This window comes from Grampus griseus, assembly GCF_964374135.1.
Source record: "Grampus griseus genome assembly, chromosome: 19".
NCBI classification, from domain to species: domain Eukaryota; kingdom Metazoa; phylum Chordata; class Mammalia; order Artiodactyla; family Delphinidae; genus Grampus; species Grampus griseus.
In genome coordinates this window covers 48,219,781-48,234,967 of record NC_139013.1, presented here as the reverse complement: position 1 = coordinate 48,234,967, position 15,187 = coordinate 48,219,781, and the positions used below count along the sequence as shown (strand labels likewise).

Sequence of the window (15,187 nt, the reverse complement as noted above, 5' to 3'; positions counted from 1 at the left end):
AAATTCTCTGTAATGCCTGTATTATGTCCTATAAAATAAGTTTATTTTAATAGTTCACCATTAATCACAGTCTTCAAAACACGGTGCATGACTGAGAATCAACCGTTTGGGGTATTGTTCCATAGTTTGGGTTTTTATGATGGAGGTGGTATACATTCAGTCATATTCTGAGCTTGGAATTTGCAAAGTGACATTTGATAGCCCAGTGCATTGTTGCTGTTTTGAAGAGGGATTCTGAGAAGAGGTAGTTTTATCAGTCAGTCAGAGACCAAAATATACGGAAAGGCTTGGAGAAACAAGTACAGTCATGTCAGGACATAACCCTAACAACTGGTGTACAAGTCACTTATTTAAAGCAGCATGTCCTATTGCAAAGAACATGGGTGTTGACTTTCGAATATGTCTGCACTTAAATCCTGAGTCTAGAGTTTATGACTGTGAGATCTTGCACAAATTAATTCACCTTTCTGAGCCTCAGTTTCTAATATATAATTATGCACACGTAGATGTACACGAGGCATATAGGACAGTGTATGGTATTTAACTGCCATTTATTTAGCATTGATGATGATGGTGCCATGCACGATGTTTGCCTGCCTATACATTAGGTTTACCAGATGACCCCACTTACATCATGGCAGCAAGGTGGAAGCAGTCAATTCACAAGCATATATTTCATACTCTTGGGTACATATCCTTGTTCTCCTAGTTATGAAGACCCACACTTGGGAAGAAAGGCATTCAACACTATAACGTAGTTCAAGATAAACTCGAGAACAGGCTGGAATGATTTTATAACTGCTCCTAGGAGAAAAATAAAGTTAATCTGCTAACACTCTTTAGGCTTTTCCATGTTATCTGCTTTAGAGGAAAATGGGGGTGCGTCTCTTAGAAAATATACCTTGTTTTCTCTTAGAAAATACACCTTGAGCTTTGATGCTAATACTACCGTTAAGTGACTTTTTTACATTGGTTTAGCTGTCATTTTAGCAATTGTTCTGACCCAAATAATGAGCTTAGATCAGGCATATAAATACCCTGTGACTTGCTATCCATCCTGTATATAAAATGGGAATTACAGTACTCATACTGCCTTCATACAGTTGTTAGGAGAGTCAGTTGATGACAATATCTTTTAAAAGCAAGAAAGTATTAAGTCCCACTCTCATCTATTTAGAGAGAACAGAGAGGCGTAAAACACCTTTAGTGTTTTTCTACCAAAAAAAGAAAATACATTAATCCTTTGAACTAAAACTGTACAGAACATTTTGAGGGCATCAGAAATGATCAGGTATCTGTGTGTGTTCCTTTTGAATTTGGGTTTGAAATTGCTCTTTCAACAGGGTTTGCCCCCATCAGTGGAATGTGCAGTAAGTACCGAAGTTGTACCATCAATGAGGACACGGGACTTGGCCTGGCCTTCACCATCGCCCATGAGTCAGGGCACAAGTAAGTGACCCCTTGATATACCACTTTATATGAAAACCAGTTGGGCGATTCATTGACATTCCTCTAATGATTATTATTGACCTGGGTAGAATCAATAGGATAAATCTTGTATAAAGCTTAGAGTAGTACTTGACTCTAAGGAGGGCTCAATCGAAGGCCAGTCATTGTTGAGGCTTTTGATAAGAACATTTGATAGCTACTCAATGGTACATTGTGTGCATAAAGGGACTGCGAGTTATCTAATGGATACGCTGGTCATTTAGGCATGTGTTTATTTTCTTCCAAGTTTTGCGGCAGTAAAGATACTTTTAGTTCATTATACTACAGAAATAGTCATGGGGACATGTCAATTCCTAGAATGTAATGACATGTTAATTGTTTAAAAACTTTTGTGTATGCTGGATATTCTTTTCCTCGGTGTCATTGCGTGTCCTTAATATTCTTTTAATTTAATTCTTTTGTGAGAATAGGGTTAGAAAGGAGGAATAAGAAACCTAAGAGTAATGAGATGAATGTATCTTATGAAGCATATAACCTGGTACACATACAGTTCTACAGAGAATTTTCACATTATTTAAGCTGTAGCATCTATATTGGAATAAGCATACTGCTTCACAAAATGACTGTCTCAGAGGGTGTATGAGTTTAGGAGTGTATGTATGTGTGTCTTGTATTCAGCATTTATATTGAACGCTCGTTTTCAGAGCATTAGTTAATTTCTGACTTAAAAATAAAAGCAAATGCGATCTATTTCGCAACTATGATTTATATTTTGGTATTTTGGTATTAGTGTGTCTTGTGAGCTATTTATTATCTTCAGAAAATTTGAATCTTGACCATTACTGTTATCCAACAGTCACCCAGCATTTTATATCTATGCACAGCTGCTTTTATAGCAAGATACTAATGAACCAATTTTATTGGAACAGTGGCGCAAAAATGCCCATTAGGCACAAGATCCCTGATAAGTGCAGAAAATAAAATATCTAAATTTGTCTCACCAGCATGAGGTCCACATGAACCAGTCTCTCACTTTTAAAAAAGTATTGGCCTTTAGGGACTTCCCTGGTGGCACAGTGGTTGGGAACCCACCTGCCAATGCAGGGGACACGGGTTCGATCCCTGGTCCGGGAAGATCCCACATGCCGCGGAGCAACTAAGCCTGTGTGTCACAACTACTGAGCTTGCGCTCTAGAGTCCGCAAGCCACAACTACTGAGCCCACGTGCCACAACTACTGAAACCCACGCACCTAGAGACCGTGCTCCGCAACAAGAGAAGCCACCACAATGAGAAGTCTATGCACCACAACAAAGAGTAGCCCTCACTCGCCCCAACTAGAGAAAGCCTGCGCACAGTAACAAAGACCCAATGCAGTCAAAAATAAATAAATTAAAAATAAATAAATTTTTTAAAAAAACGTATTGGCCTTTAAAAAATGTAATCATCTTTGGTCATGAGTTAAAGATACCAATATCAAAATCCAACACGTTAGTAAGGAAAACCGAAGACATTCTCCAGGTGGGGTGAGGAGAGTCAGAGGTAGGAGGAAGAACAGATATAATGGAAAGTACATACTCAAATTCTAAATAACATGGCCTAACAGAGTTACATTTTGAAACAGACAATTCATGAGATTTTGACAAGACTTTTGACATGTGCTAAAGAAAACGCATGTTATCTACTAAAAGGGTGTTAAATCAAAGTAAATTAGAAAATTAAGAAATTTCAAGTTCAAAATTCAATTCAAACTTGGTTTTCTTATGTCCGTAAAACTACAGTGAAATGCTGATTTAATGCCCTTCTCCTCTTAGAGTAATGGCTTTGATCTCTCCCCACCTTATCCCCATTTCTGTGATTCTTACCCTTTCCTGTGGTGCTTTACATGTAAATTTCCTTCTGCTTTTGACTTTCACAAATATTTTTAGAAAGAGTGTCTCCCAAACAAACCCCCTTAGTTTCCTGGTTAGGTACAGTGATGAACTGAATTGGGCAAAGTGGAGGATGGGGAAATGCTTTCCCCGAGTGTGTTTTGAGGTTAATTAATACCTGTGTGTGAATCCGTCACCTCTAAAGCCCTGGGGTACTCACTGATAGGACCACAGTATACCACCATCCTGCCATTCCTTGCCTGATAAATTGGGAGGAATGATGGGAAAATAGCTAGTTTGCAGACATGGGTCACAATAGGATCATATCTATGGTTATAATACAGTTGTTTATTTGGAATAGGCTACCTTCGAAGGATGGCTATATTGATAAGTTATTATATCAGAGTAGCATGCTTATTTCCACAGAAATCCTACCTGCCTCTTAAAAATATGTTCTTAAGAGACACATTTTACTCCTCTAAATAATTAGTCTAAGAACAATCTAAATCAATGATAAATTGGTATCCCTCCATTCTCTACCTCCAGAGAAAAGTCAGAAAAAGCTTTTTTGGGCCCTGAATTTTTTGGAGATGACCAAAGAAGCTTATTTCCCCATCCTCTTCCAATTTAATATGGCCTGAAGGAAGCTCTGTCTTTGTGATGTGTGTATTCTATGTGCATATAAACTTTAATGTCACATTTATGCTACCAGTTAGGAGATTTGGGAGTCATTGAGTCACTGAGGTGTAATGTATATGATTTCTAGGTAAACCACCTAAAATTATTTTTACTCTGTTATTGCTAGAACCTTCTTTGGTGAAATACACCAAATTAAAGTCTTCTCAAAAAATGCATTCAAAAGAAGTCCATCATGTGCCTTCAGTATATGGATTCAACTATTAATTTTCAAAGATGTTTATGGCTGTAGGTAGGGGAATTCAATTATATAAAGAGTCTGTGATTTCCGCAATAAAGTGATCAGCATTAGAAGTTTATATGTCACACTAATGCATAAAGAGTCAGTAAACAAGTATAATCAGCTTTTGTCTGTGCTTACCTCCTACTCATTCTGAAATTTCTTACCACAGTTCCATATGGGTGGCAAGAAAAAAATTTTTGCTGTTTGGAATAAAAGAATTTGACTGTCTCATCATTTTAGTTTAACTTGGAAATCTTGACCAAAATTTTCTTGCCCTTAAAATCTGTAGCACATATGCCATTCTTTGATTTTGTGGCCAAGATATAATATAAAAAAGCCCTTAGCATTCTTTAGAATTTTCTACATGAATTTTACAACAATAGATAGTACCTCGTTTTGTCTTTCCCTTTTCTTACAATCTCAGTGACTCTGTCCCTCACTTGGGTTCCCTGATTCTCAATACATCTTTTTCTTCCTCTGCTTATAGTTTGGGAAACGGGTTCCCAGAAGGCTTTCTGTTTTCTTCTTTGTGTTGTAGTTTCGGCATGGTTCACGATGGGGAAGGCAACCCCTGCAGGAAAGCGGAAGGCAACATCATGTCTCCCACGCTGACCGGAAACAATGGGGTGTTCTCATGGTCCTCGTGCAGCCGGCAGTACCTGAAGAAATTCCTCAGGTAACACAGGCCAGAGCCAGGGGCGTTCCCAGGTTTGGAGTAGTGACCGTGAACGGTGCTCAACAGACATGAAAACAAATACTTGGTGGATTGATGACGATGATATTGTCATGATTATTGCTGAAGAAATACAGTGAAGGTCTAATATTGTGCTAAGTGCTCCTCATATATTGCCCCACTCCATCCTCACGTCGATCCCATCATTATCCTCATTCTAGAGTTGAGGAAATTGAGTCTTAGGGAGGTTAATTGTGCTGGTAAGTTGTCAACATAAGCCTCACACTTAGGTGTGTTGTGACTCCATGGTCTGTGCTTAGAACTCTCTCTCTATGAAGTCCAGAGGTTGCTGGATATATTGCCTTTTTACTGTAACTGATTATTTTAATGTGATCAGTCACCTCAGTCATAAGAGTATTAAAAGTGCTGAAATGGTGTGCTTGTGTTACGGTGAATGGAGCCCTGTGTTGATTGGCTATTTTGTTTGAAATGGCCACGAGCTAGCTCAGTGTCCAAGAGACATCCAAAGGGCGTGATGATACCTACGTAGAATCCCTTCAATAACTCAAACTCCTAGATTTCATTAGTAAAATGGGAGTTAGGAAGGTAGCACTATTTGATTCGTAGTAAATGATGAACACAAACTTGAAACTCTTGGACATTTCCTTTGATTTTCTTAAATATTATATCTATTTGACCATTTTACAACACTAGAGTTGTGGTTAAACATACATGTATTGTATTATTTTATATGTATGTAGATATAGCTTGTTTATGTTGACTCGTAAGAACCCTCAGGTTCTTATCGCATCTCCCTTTGACCAGATATTAGGGAAACTAACCACGTTTCTTTGAGAATTCTTATTCCCCTGATACTTTTTGTTTTGAACTTGTGCCAGTGCATATTATTTGCAGATGTTTACAGAATTAGCCATACACACAGGCAAGGCTGATTCAATGGAAGGATGTCTAACCAAATGATGCCCCAAAGGACAGTAAAAAATGGACAAGCCTCTCGCTATGTGACTTTCGCACATAGAAGATTTTCTAATTCATTTTAAATTTATGATCCGGGGCCTGAAGTTATCTCTTCCATCTCATGTGAGAATGAAATCAATAAATACTATAAATCAAGGTCAATTTAGTATAGATTGAACTTCCATCATTTTTATGATATAGTTAAATGCTTTTTTGTGTATAATAATAATCGCAGCAACAGAAGCTAACTTTGAATGCTTCCTGCGCTGTGGTGAGCATGTTACACTGTCTCGCTTGATGTGTTAACAACTCTTATGGAAGTCAAATTATGTCAGTAATGAGATGTATAAGAGTTGATCTGGATTGCATGGTTGACTAGGACCCCCATCTGTCTGACTCCAAAATGCCACATAACCACCATACTGTTTTACCTCTTAGTGACATCCTAGTTTAATTATTTAAGTAAGTGGAGATAAGGTGCTTTCTATGAAAATCCATCCCATTAAGACTGATTTTTTTTTTGCTCAACACATCCTTTCTCCTGATTCCCTGATTTGTTTCAAAATCTTTTCCGTTTTTTGCTCATAAAGATTATTTGAGGTAAAATACATCTTTGACCACTGCCCCATTGTCTGTAAAAAACACAGCGTGACTTTCAACTCTTTGAAGACAAGTAACTGTCTCTAACTAGTTTATTTTGTAACTTGAATACTCACCACAGAGTAGGCACTCAGACAAATTTGTTGAACATTGTTGAATGAGACTATTGGGGAAAGTTTTCAAATGTACTGACTTCTCCCATCTCCTAGTAGGTCAGGCCTCACAAGCTAGATGGCTATAACTTCCAGTACCATGTACAAAAACCCTTTGCAGTTGTGTAAATTTCATCTTCTTAGACGGGACAGGACTCACTCTTTTAACTTTAAGCATGTACCTATTTCTTTGCCATGTTACATTTTTCTTCACATGAATGCCTTCAGAGGTATGTTGTTTTGTGTGGCCAGATGACAGATAGACATGGTAACTAATAAGGATGTGTTATCACTGCAGTACACCTCAGGCTGGGTGTCTGGTGGATGAGCCCAAGCAAACAGGACAGTATAAATATCCGGACCAACTACCAGGACAGATTTATGACGCTGACACACAATGCAAGTGGCAATTCGGAGCCAAAGCCAAGCTATGCAGCCTTGGTTTTGTGAAGGTATGTTTGCTTGTGATTTCAAACCTACGTTAAGATTCTATCGCGTGTCTGTGTATCTACCAGAAGTATAAACATTTGGTTTGCTGAGGCCAAGGGTTAGAGTCTGGGTTATCTCTAAAATGTCATCTGTTTGGCGTGATAATTAAGTGGCAATTTTACTGTCAGTGAATTATCCAGGCTTATCCCCTATAGACCGTGCCTGGTTTAAATACCATCTGACTGCGTCCTTGGAAGAAAATTCCTCCTCTGTAGACAAAGATTTTATCACAAGTAGTAAATCTAGATACAGTAGCTTTTACCTACTGCTCGTAACTGTTTTTGTTATCATTGTTTCATATTCCCTTTTAATGTAATTCATATAAGATCATCACCACCTCAGAAGACGTACATATGCCTTTTACAGTAATAGGACCATGATCATTGGCAGCTAACTTTTCTTGTGTCTTGAGTAATCTTAACACTTCTTTTGTATGTATGTTGAGTAATCTTTTGTTTTTTTGAGTATCAAGGTGTATCTTGAGTAATCTTAAAATTTTTGTCATCTTTTGTTCAAGAAAGACTTACATGTTTTGTAAATAAGTTGATTTGTATCATTTCTTTTAGATTCCGCATATAGGCGATATCATATGGTATTTGTCTTTCTCTGTCTGACTTACTTCACTTAGTATGATAGTCTCCAGGTCCATTCATGTTGCCACAAATGGCATTATTTCATTCTTTATTATGGCTGAGTAGTATTCCATTGTGTATATATACCACATCTTCTTTATCCATTCATCTTTGCTCTACACCTGAAAGTAACACAACATTGTTAATCAACTATATTCCGATATAAAATTAAAAATTAAAAAAAAAGAAGGAATTACCTTTCTGTGAAAAAGATATATGGGAAGACGCAAAAGTCCAGGACGTAGAAATGAGAGAAGCATGGTTCCAACTGGTTGACAACTACATCACTGACCATCTCAACATCCCTAAAAAGTAGAATCATTTTTAAGTTGGTTAATTCCTAGTATCCAAAGAGAAACGTGGAAATTCTAGGTATCTGGATACATGGAAATTTTGGAGATTTATAGCTCCTCTTCCCCTCTCTATTCCTATTCCTTCTCCTCCTCCTTTCTTCTCCCTCTTCCTTTTTGTCCACCACCATCACCACTACCATTACCACCACCATCAGCAACACCACCGCCATCGCTATCACCATCACTGCTGTCCTCCGTCACCACCATCCACCATCACCCCCCAGCAATTGCCAAGTGAGTGCTCCACATAAAGCATTCCACTTAGAGACTTATTTTACTTTTCCTGAATCTTCACAAAAACCTTTTGAAGTGAGAATTATCACCCACTTTTTTTTTATTTTTTTGCGGTATGCGGGCCTCTCACCGCTGTGGCCTCTCCCGTTGCGGAGCACAGGCTCCGGACGCGCAGGCTCAGCGGCCATGGCTCACGGGCCCAGCCGCTCCACGGCATGTGGGATCCTCCCGGACCAGGGCACGAACCCACATCGCCTGCATCGGCAGGCGAACTCTCAACCCCTGCGCCACCAGGGAAGCCCTATCACCCACTTTTTAAGTAGAGCTCAGAAAATGTATTCCATTGGCCCAGAGCCACAAAAAAAAAAAGCTTCCTTGGTGGAAGCTAAACAAGCTGCATCACCCACATTGATGTTAAGCTTCCTCTTCTTCATTAGTTAGCACCAGTGTTTCCTAAACTTCAGCATTAATGTTCAGTCCTTAACAATTACCTTTATTAGTGGTGCCATATCTTTGTAGTATTTTTCACTTGTTGCTTTTCTATGTATCAACTCACTTTAAAAAAAAATAAAAGTCCAGAGCTTCCCTGGTGGCGCAGTGGTTGAGAGTCCGCCTGCCGATGCAGGGGACACGGGTTCGTGCCCCGGTCTGGGAGGATCCCACATGCCGCGGAGCGGCTGGGCCCGTGAGCCATGGCCGCTGAGCCTGCGCGTCTGGAGCCTGTGCTCCGCAACGGGAGAGGCCACAACAGTGAGAGGCCCGCATACCACACACACACACAAAAAAAAGTCCAGTCCTGAGAAATAATAACCACCAAAACGCCAGTTTTATATGGGATTGCATATTTTTCTAGTGCAATTTAAATGCGTAACCATTAGAAAAGTTTATGCATACACCATCCACATTTTTTGGTGTATCCTCCATGGTATGTGGATCTTAATTTGGCAAACGCTAGTGAGCTGGAGAAGGCTGAACACGGGACAGATCTGGGGGGACAGCTGGGGAATTTTGTTTTGGACATGTTAAGTTTGAGACGCTTGATAGAGTTTGGTATGCAAGGACCATTAATGTTTTGAGTATGTCATGCTTCCCCTGAAGGGGCATCCAATCTTTAGAATACAACAGGAGAAAGGTGGCCAACAGGGACAGGACAGAGCAACATACTGCAAAGAGACTCTTTCCTTAAAGAGCCACATCCAGGCAACCTGAGACCTTTGGAGTCTCCGTGGTTATTTTCCTTTCCCTTAAATTATGACTTAAGACTAGGGAATTATATAGATAAGGAAAAGTTAGATGAATAGGCTGGGGGAAAAAAGAGGGAAGAATAAGCAAAAAAGTGCAAACTCTCATTTCTGTTTACTTTGAAAGGAAGCCTTCTCAGAGGGCTCTCGGGTCGTCAGAGCATGTCGTTGGCTATAATTACGTTTGACTTCTGTACTTCACCGCAAAAGAAATAACATGTTCATACAGCCTGTCGTATTTCACTCTGGAATCCCTGTGTTTTTGTGTTTTGCTTTATTTTCCTGGTCTTCTCCAGCTGCCCCCTTTCCTTAGCCCTGTGGCTTGGCGTTGGCTGTGGAATGAGGGGGTCTCCTTTGCTTTGGTCCACCCTGGGGTCATTTGGGTGGCTGCCACCTAGGCTCCGGGTGTGGGTTATGGCTTTCCCCTGGCTGTAAGAGGGAAAACAATTTAATTCTGAAAGCCTTTCGAACTGCGGCTTTGTTTCAATGGTTACCTCCCTTTCCTCCATTTTGATGTAGATTATCCTTTTCCCAGCTTAACTTGTCCCACCTATGACCCAATGTGGGAGCACACGGAGATGATGAACCTCATTCATTTTGTCGGAAGGCTGCCTTAGGCTTTCTACTAATGTCAGTAGCAGGTCCATTTCCATGGGAAATGTTTCCATATTGTGTCTTCTGAGCTGTATCGAGCTTTGGAAATAGTATGTGTGGTGCCTCTCTGGGGCTGCTGCTGGTGGTGGTGTTTCCAAGCAGTGTCCTGGAGGTCCTTCCCTTCTCTTTTTGGGAGAAGAATTTTACGCTCCGTAAGACCAGGCTCACTGCCTGTATCTCTCGTTTCCTTGTGTTTTCTCTTCTCAGTCCTGTGGAACACTTTCTTTGTGAAATATTTCTAAGTATGTTCTTGCCATATTTTCTAACCATGAAATGTCTATTAACTGGAATGCTTGGAGAATCAGGTGCCTGCCTGGTTCATTGAATTTTCAGGAGTACAACAAGTGACCACAAAAGTCATTTTGTATTCTCCCTCATCGTTACTATTTTCCCAAAAATAGATGTGTTCACTTTCTACCTTAGTCAGTAGAATGTGGTGAACAAAATGGAATGACTTTGGCGATTCATGATTTTGACATTCCATTAATGATGTCATTCTGAAAAGCAATTCCACCTTTTGAGCTGGAAGGAATCTGGTTCAGTCCCCTTCCTTTATTTTTTTTCTTTTTTTTAATTAGTTTTTTATTTTTGGTTGCGTTGGGTCTTCATTGCTGTGCGCGGGCTTTCTCTAGTTGCGGCGAGCGGGGACTACTCTTCGTTGAGGTGCGTGGGCTTCTCATTGCGGTGGCTTCTCTTGTTGCGGGGCATGGGCCCTAGGCGCATGGGCTCAGTAGTTGTGGCATGGGGGCTCAGTAGTTGTGACTCACGGGCTCTAGAGCGCAGGCTCAGTAGTTGTGGCTCACGGGCTTAGTTGCTCCGCGGCATGTGGCATCTTCCTAGACCAGGGTTTGAACCCATGTCCCCTGCATTGGCAGGCGGATTCTCAACCACTGTGCCACCAAGGAAGTCCCCCCCCCCCTTTATAGATAGGCAGCCAAGGCCTGGAGAAGTTGAGAGCTTTCTAGCATCCATTGGTGGTACCTCCAGGTCCAGAGCAATGGTCAAGGATCCAGACTCTGAAATCAGGCCAGTTTGAGTCCTGCCTTTGCCACTTACCAGCTGGGGGACCTTACAGCTTGAAATTGTCAGTATCTTGCTCAGTTTCCTCATCTCAATGAGTTTATAAGAGGAATTGCTGTTCACCACTAAATGGTGTTAACGACAGTATTTATTTCCTATGCCTGCTGTAATACATTTCCACAAACGTAGTGACTTAAAACAACTCAAATTTATTTTCCTGCAGTTCTGGAGGTAGACATCTGAATTGCATCACACTGGGCTAAAATCAAGTGTTGGCCAGGTCGTGTTCCTTCTGGAAGGTCTAGAAGAGAGGCCATTCTCTTGCCTTCTCCAGCTTCCCAAAGTGGCTGGCATTCTTGGGTCACGGACTCTTCCTCCATCTTCAGAATCACCAACACCTCCCTGAGTTCTCCCCCCGCTGCCATCTCTCCGGTTCTCTTCTGTCTTCCTCTTCCCTGTTTAAGGACCCTTGTGATTACATTGGGCCCATCTGGAAAATCTCAGCACTTCCCCACCTCAAGGTCAACGGATTAGCAACATTAATTTTATCTGCAACTTTAATTCTCCTTTGCTATATAACCTAATATAGTCACAGGTTCCAAGAATTAGGACATGGTTGTTTTGGGGGCCATCATTCTGCCTACTACAATCCAGTATGAGAGTTACATTATTTCCTAGGCCTAGTGTAAGAATTAAATTGTCCAAATGCTTGAAAATTATTATAAAGGTGAAGAAGGAACGATGATGATCATTTACACCATTTATCCTTGAGAACAACCCTGTTGAGGCATGTGCTAATTTTATCACTTATTCACAGGTGAGGAAACTGCAGTTTAAAGGGCTTCTATAACATGTCCATAGGTCCTGCAACCTGGAAATGCAGGACAAGGATTTGAATCAGACATGCATTATTCCAGTCTTGGTCTGTTCTACTTAAATGATGATGATGGTGGTGATGATGATGGTGGTGATGATGGTTAGAAACCAGATCTCTTAGTTAAAAGGCAAATAGTCTCCAAATTAACTATTGTGACCTCCCAGTCATTACTAAACACACATGAATATATGGGTAGTGTAGAAGTTTCCTGCTTACGTATTTGCTAGGACATATTACTGGTTACCTTGCTACTACCAGCTTCACTTGACTCTGCTTTCTGGATAATGTCCCATTTCGGCCACCTGGAAATAGAATGTTTTATACAACAGCTTTGGATGTCTTTGTTTTTATTGCATCATCACCCTCGCCATCTCCTTCTTTCCTTTCAGGACATTTGCAAATCGCTTTGGTGCCACCGAGCGGGCCACAGGTGTGAGACCAAGTTCATGCCTGCCGCGGAAGGGACCGTTTGTGGCTTGAGTATGGTAAACTGCCTACTTGTTAGTTTTTAGTTCTAGAGGCTTCATAAAGTATAGAACCCAAACTATTTGTACTGTTACCTCAGACCGGAACACTTTGGCTTCATCTGTTTTCGGACTTTGCTTTCAATTAACCAGCATTCTTTAGCAGCTATTCTAAAACTCACTGCGAATATAACCGAGTTGGCTCCATCTTTTAAGAAGGTTTCTTTCCTTTTGCCTTTGTTTTCCATTTTTAGATGGAGGCTTGGGTTCAAATGTTTCTAGTTCAGTGAGCTGGAGGGCTTCATTGTTTACTGTTCGTTTTTTAAACTTGATTCAGTGTAGACAAGCCTTGGGAAGCAGATATTTCCTTTAGTAGCAAAGGAAGGACTGTGCCTGCATACAAAGCCTCTGTGATGCACCTCACAGGACCAGTCATTGAGCTTCCGACATGCCCGCTAGCAGCATCCTGTCCCTTATAGCAGCATCTCTTGAGGGGCAAGCTGCATCTCCGTCTAGGTTGTACAGAAGGGTTTTTCGCTCGCAATATCTTCAACCCTAAGAACCATTTCTATTACAGAAGATTATGGGAGAGTTCTGTGTTTTGAAGGAAGGACTCTCATATATGAGTTTCTGTTTTTCTTCCCCTTTCCCAGTAGAGTCTGGAGGGGAAGATACACTTGAGGATGGGGCTTCCCTGGTGGTGCGGTGGTTGAGAGTCCGCCTGCCGATGCAGGGGACACGGGTTCGTGCCCCAGTCCGGGAAGATCCCACATGCCGTGGAGCGGCTGGGCCCATGAGCCATGGCCGCTGAGCCTGCGTGTCCAGAGCCTGTGCTCCGCAACGGGAGACGCCACAACAGTGAGAGGCCCGCGTACCGCAGGAAAAAAAAAAAAAAAAAGATACACTTGAGGTCCCAGTAAAATGATCCAGATTTGGGGCATAACTTTGAAAGACCATGACCGAGAAGCTGTGAACAATGAGAGAGTTGGAGATATTGCAGGTTTTTCGGTCTCTGCCATTGGCTCTCTTGAGACAGCCAAGCCTGTAGAAAAGAATTGGCCACTTAAATTGAATTCAATTCCATCATAATTTCTTGACCACTAGATATCAGTGAAATATCTACAGAGATAAATAAAACTCCATTTTATCTCTTCAAACATTTACAGACCAATGGGGGAACCTGCACAGAAGCCAATAACTTTGGTTCTTTTTAAACACATCTTCTCGAAGCGCATAGCTGCTATCGAAGCCCAAGTGAATAAGAAATGAATCCTGCTTGGAAATAGGGGTGCACTTAGAATAAACTACGATGAATGGGTGCCCCAAGATGGCTGTTGGAATTTGAATTTGAAGTTCTTCAGTTGGGTGAAGGAATTTGAATTTGAAGTTCCTCAGTTGGGTGAAAGAGAGACTTTTTCGAAGAGACCAGCAATAAAGGCAAAGACACAGACACATGAAATAAATGAATATTGAGAAGATGCTTTCTGATATTCGTTAAGGCATTTCTTCAATACCTCTAAAAAGATTTTATATTTTAACTCTTTATTTTAAAGCAAATAAACATTTAAAAAATTGAAGCATCCTATGCGATTTTTAATCAGATATCCTGGTCTTAGGAAATCTCAGTAAGGATTCTCAGCGAAAATGTGCAGAAGGGTGTTTTAGCTGTGGTGATACAAAACAATGAATTAATCGAATATGTAAATACTGCTCACATCATTTTTATTTTTGGAGTGTCAAAGTTGCGAACTTGCAACTTGAGGATTAGTGGGCATTCTTTCATTAAGAAAACAACAGCATTAATCATGAGAGGGATGTACGAGAAAAGATTTATATAGTAAATGAGGAAAATAAGTGGTAAATGGCATAGATCAAAGGTCTGTTATGTAAATACACCCAGGATCTAGTTCGACAGGGGCTAAACTGCTTCTGGATTAGACTTAAGTTAATATAGCATGAGATTAATCAAGCCAGAATTAGAAAATAGATGTCCTTAGACCACTGCCCCCATCTCACTATTTTGAAACACCAGACTATGGTTATAATAATAAACTGCGGAAAAGCCCTTACCGGTAAGGTCACCCTCAGTTGAGAGCATTCTGGTAACTTCCACCCAGCTTCACTCCAGTATAATTACACTGCACTCATGGATATGGTTCTTAGAGTCTTCTTTCCCTAGGGGATGTAATTGGCTATTCATTAGACTGTAAACTCCATGAGGCCAGGGCCATGTCCTGTAGAGTAGCAGTCACCCCATGTTTTGTTTCTTTCATTGTAACTGAAACCCACCTGAATCCTCCCTGCCCCCTTCTCGCTGGTCCTTCAGTGGTATTTGTGCCACGAATACCGGGTAAACACTTGAGGATATGAAAGTCTCATACTTCTATCTAGGTTATGTGTATGAGGAAAGAAAGGTTTGTGCTTGCTGTCTATTATAAAAGGTATTTGCCCAAGTCATGGCCATTTAATTTGAAATTAGAAGCAGTGATAGAAGCATATATGAATAGATCCATATAACTACATGTGTATATATCTTATGTATTACGTTTTATATGTAATAAACATGCAGATCGTGCATGTAT

The 15,187-nt window shown here is 40.6% G+C and overlaps 1 protein-coding gene across 1 annotated transcript in view; it reads left to right on the top strand.

Moving 5' to 3' along the window:
• The window catches only part of ADAMTS18 (ADAM metallopeptidase with thrombospondin type 1 motif 18), a gene marked incomplete at both ends in the record, with an annotated part of 157,673 nt that overhangs the window by 81,521 nt on the left and 60,965 nt on the right, over window positions 1-15,187 (top strand). Inside the window, 4 exons of the mRNA XM_082677835.1 lie at window positions 1,344-1,449; window positions 4,777-4,914; window positions 6,940-7,093; window positions 12,531-12,626. Coding sequence (XP_082533961.1) covers window positions 1,344-1,449; window positions 4,777-4,914; window positions 6,940-7,093; window positions 12,531-12,626 — 494 coding nt within the window. The remainder of the gene's footprint in view (window positions 1-1,343; window positions 1,450-4,776; window positions 4,915-6,939; window positions 7,094-12,530; window positions 12,627-15,187) is intronic.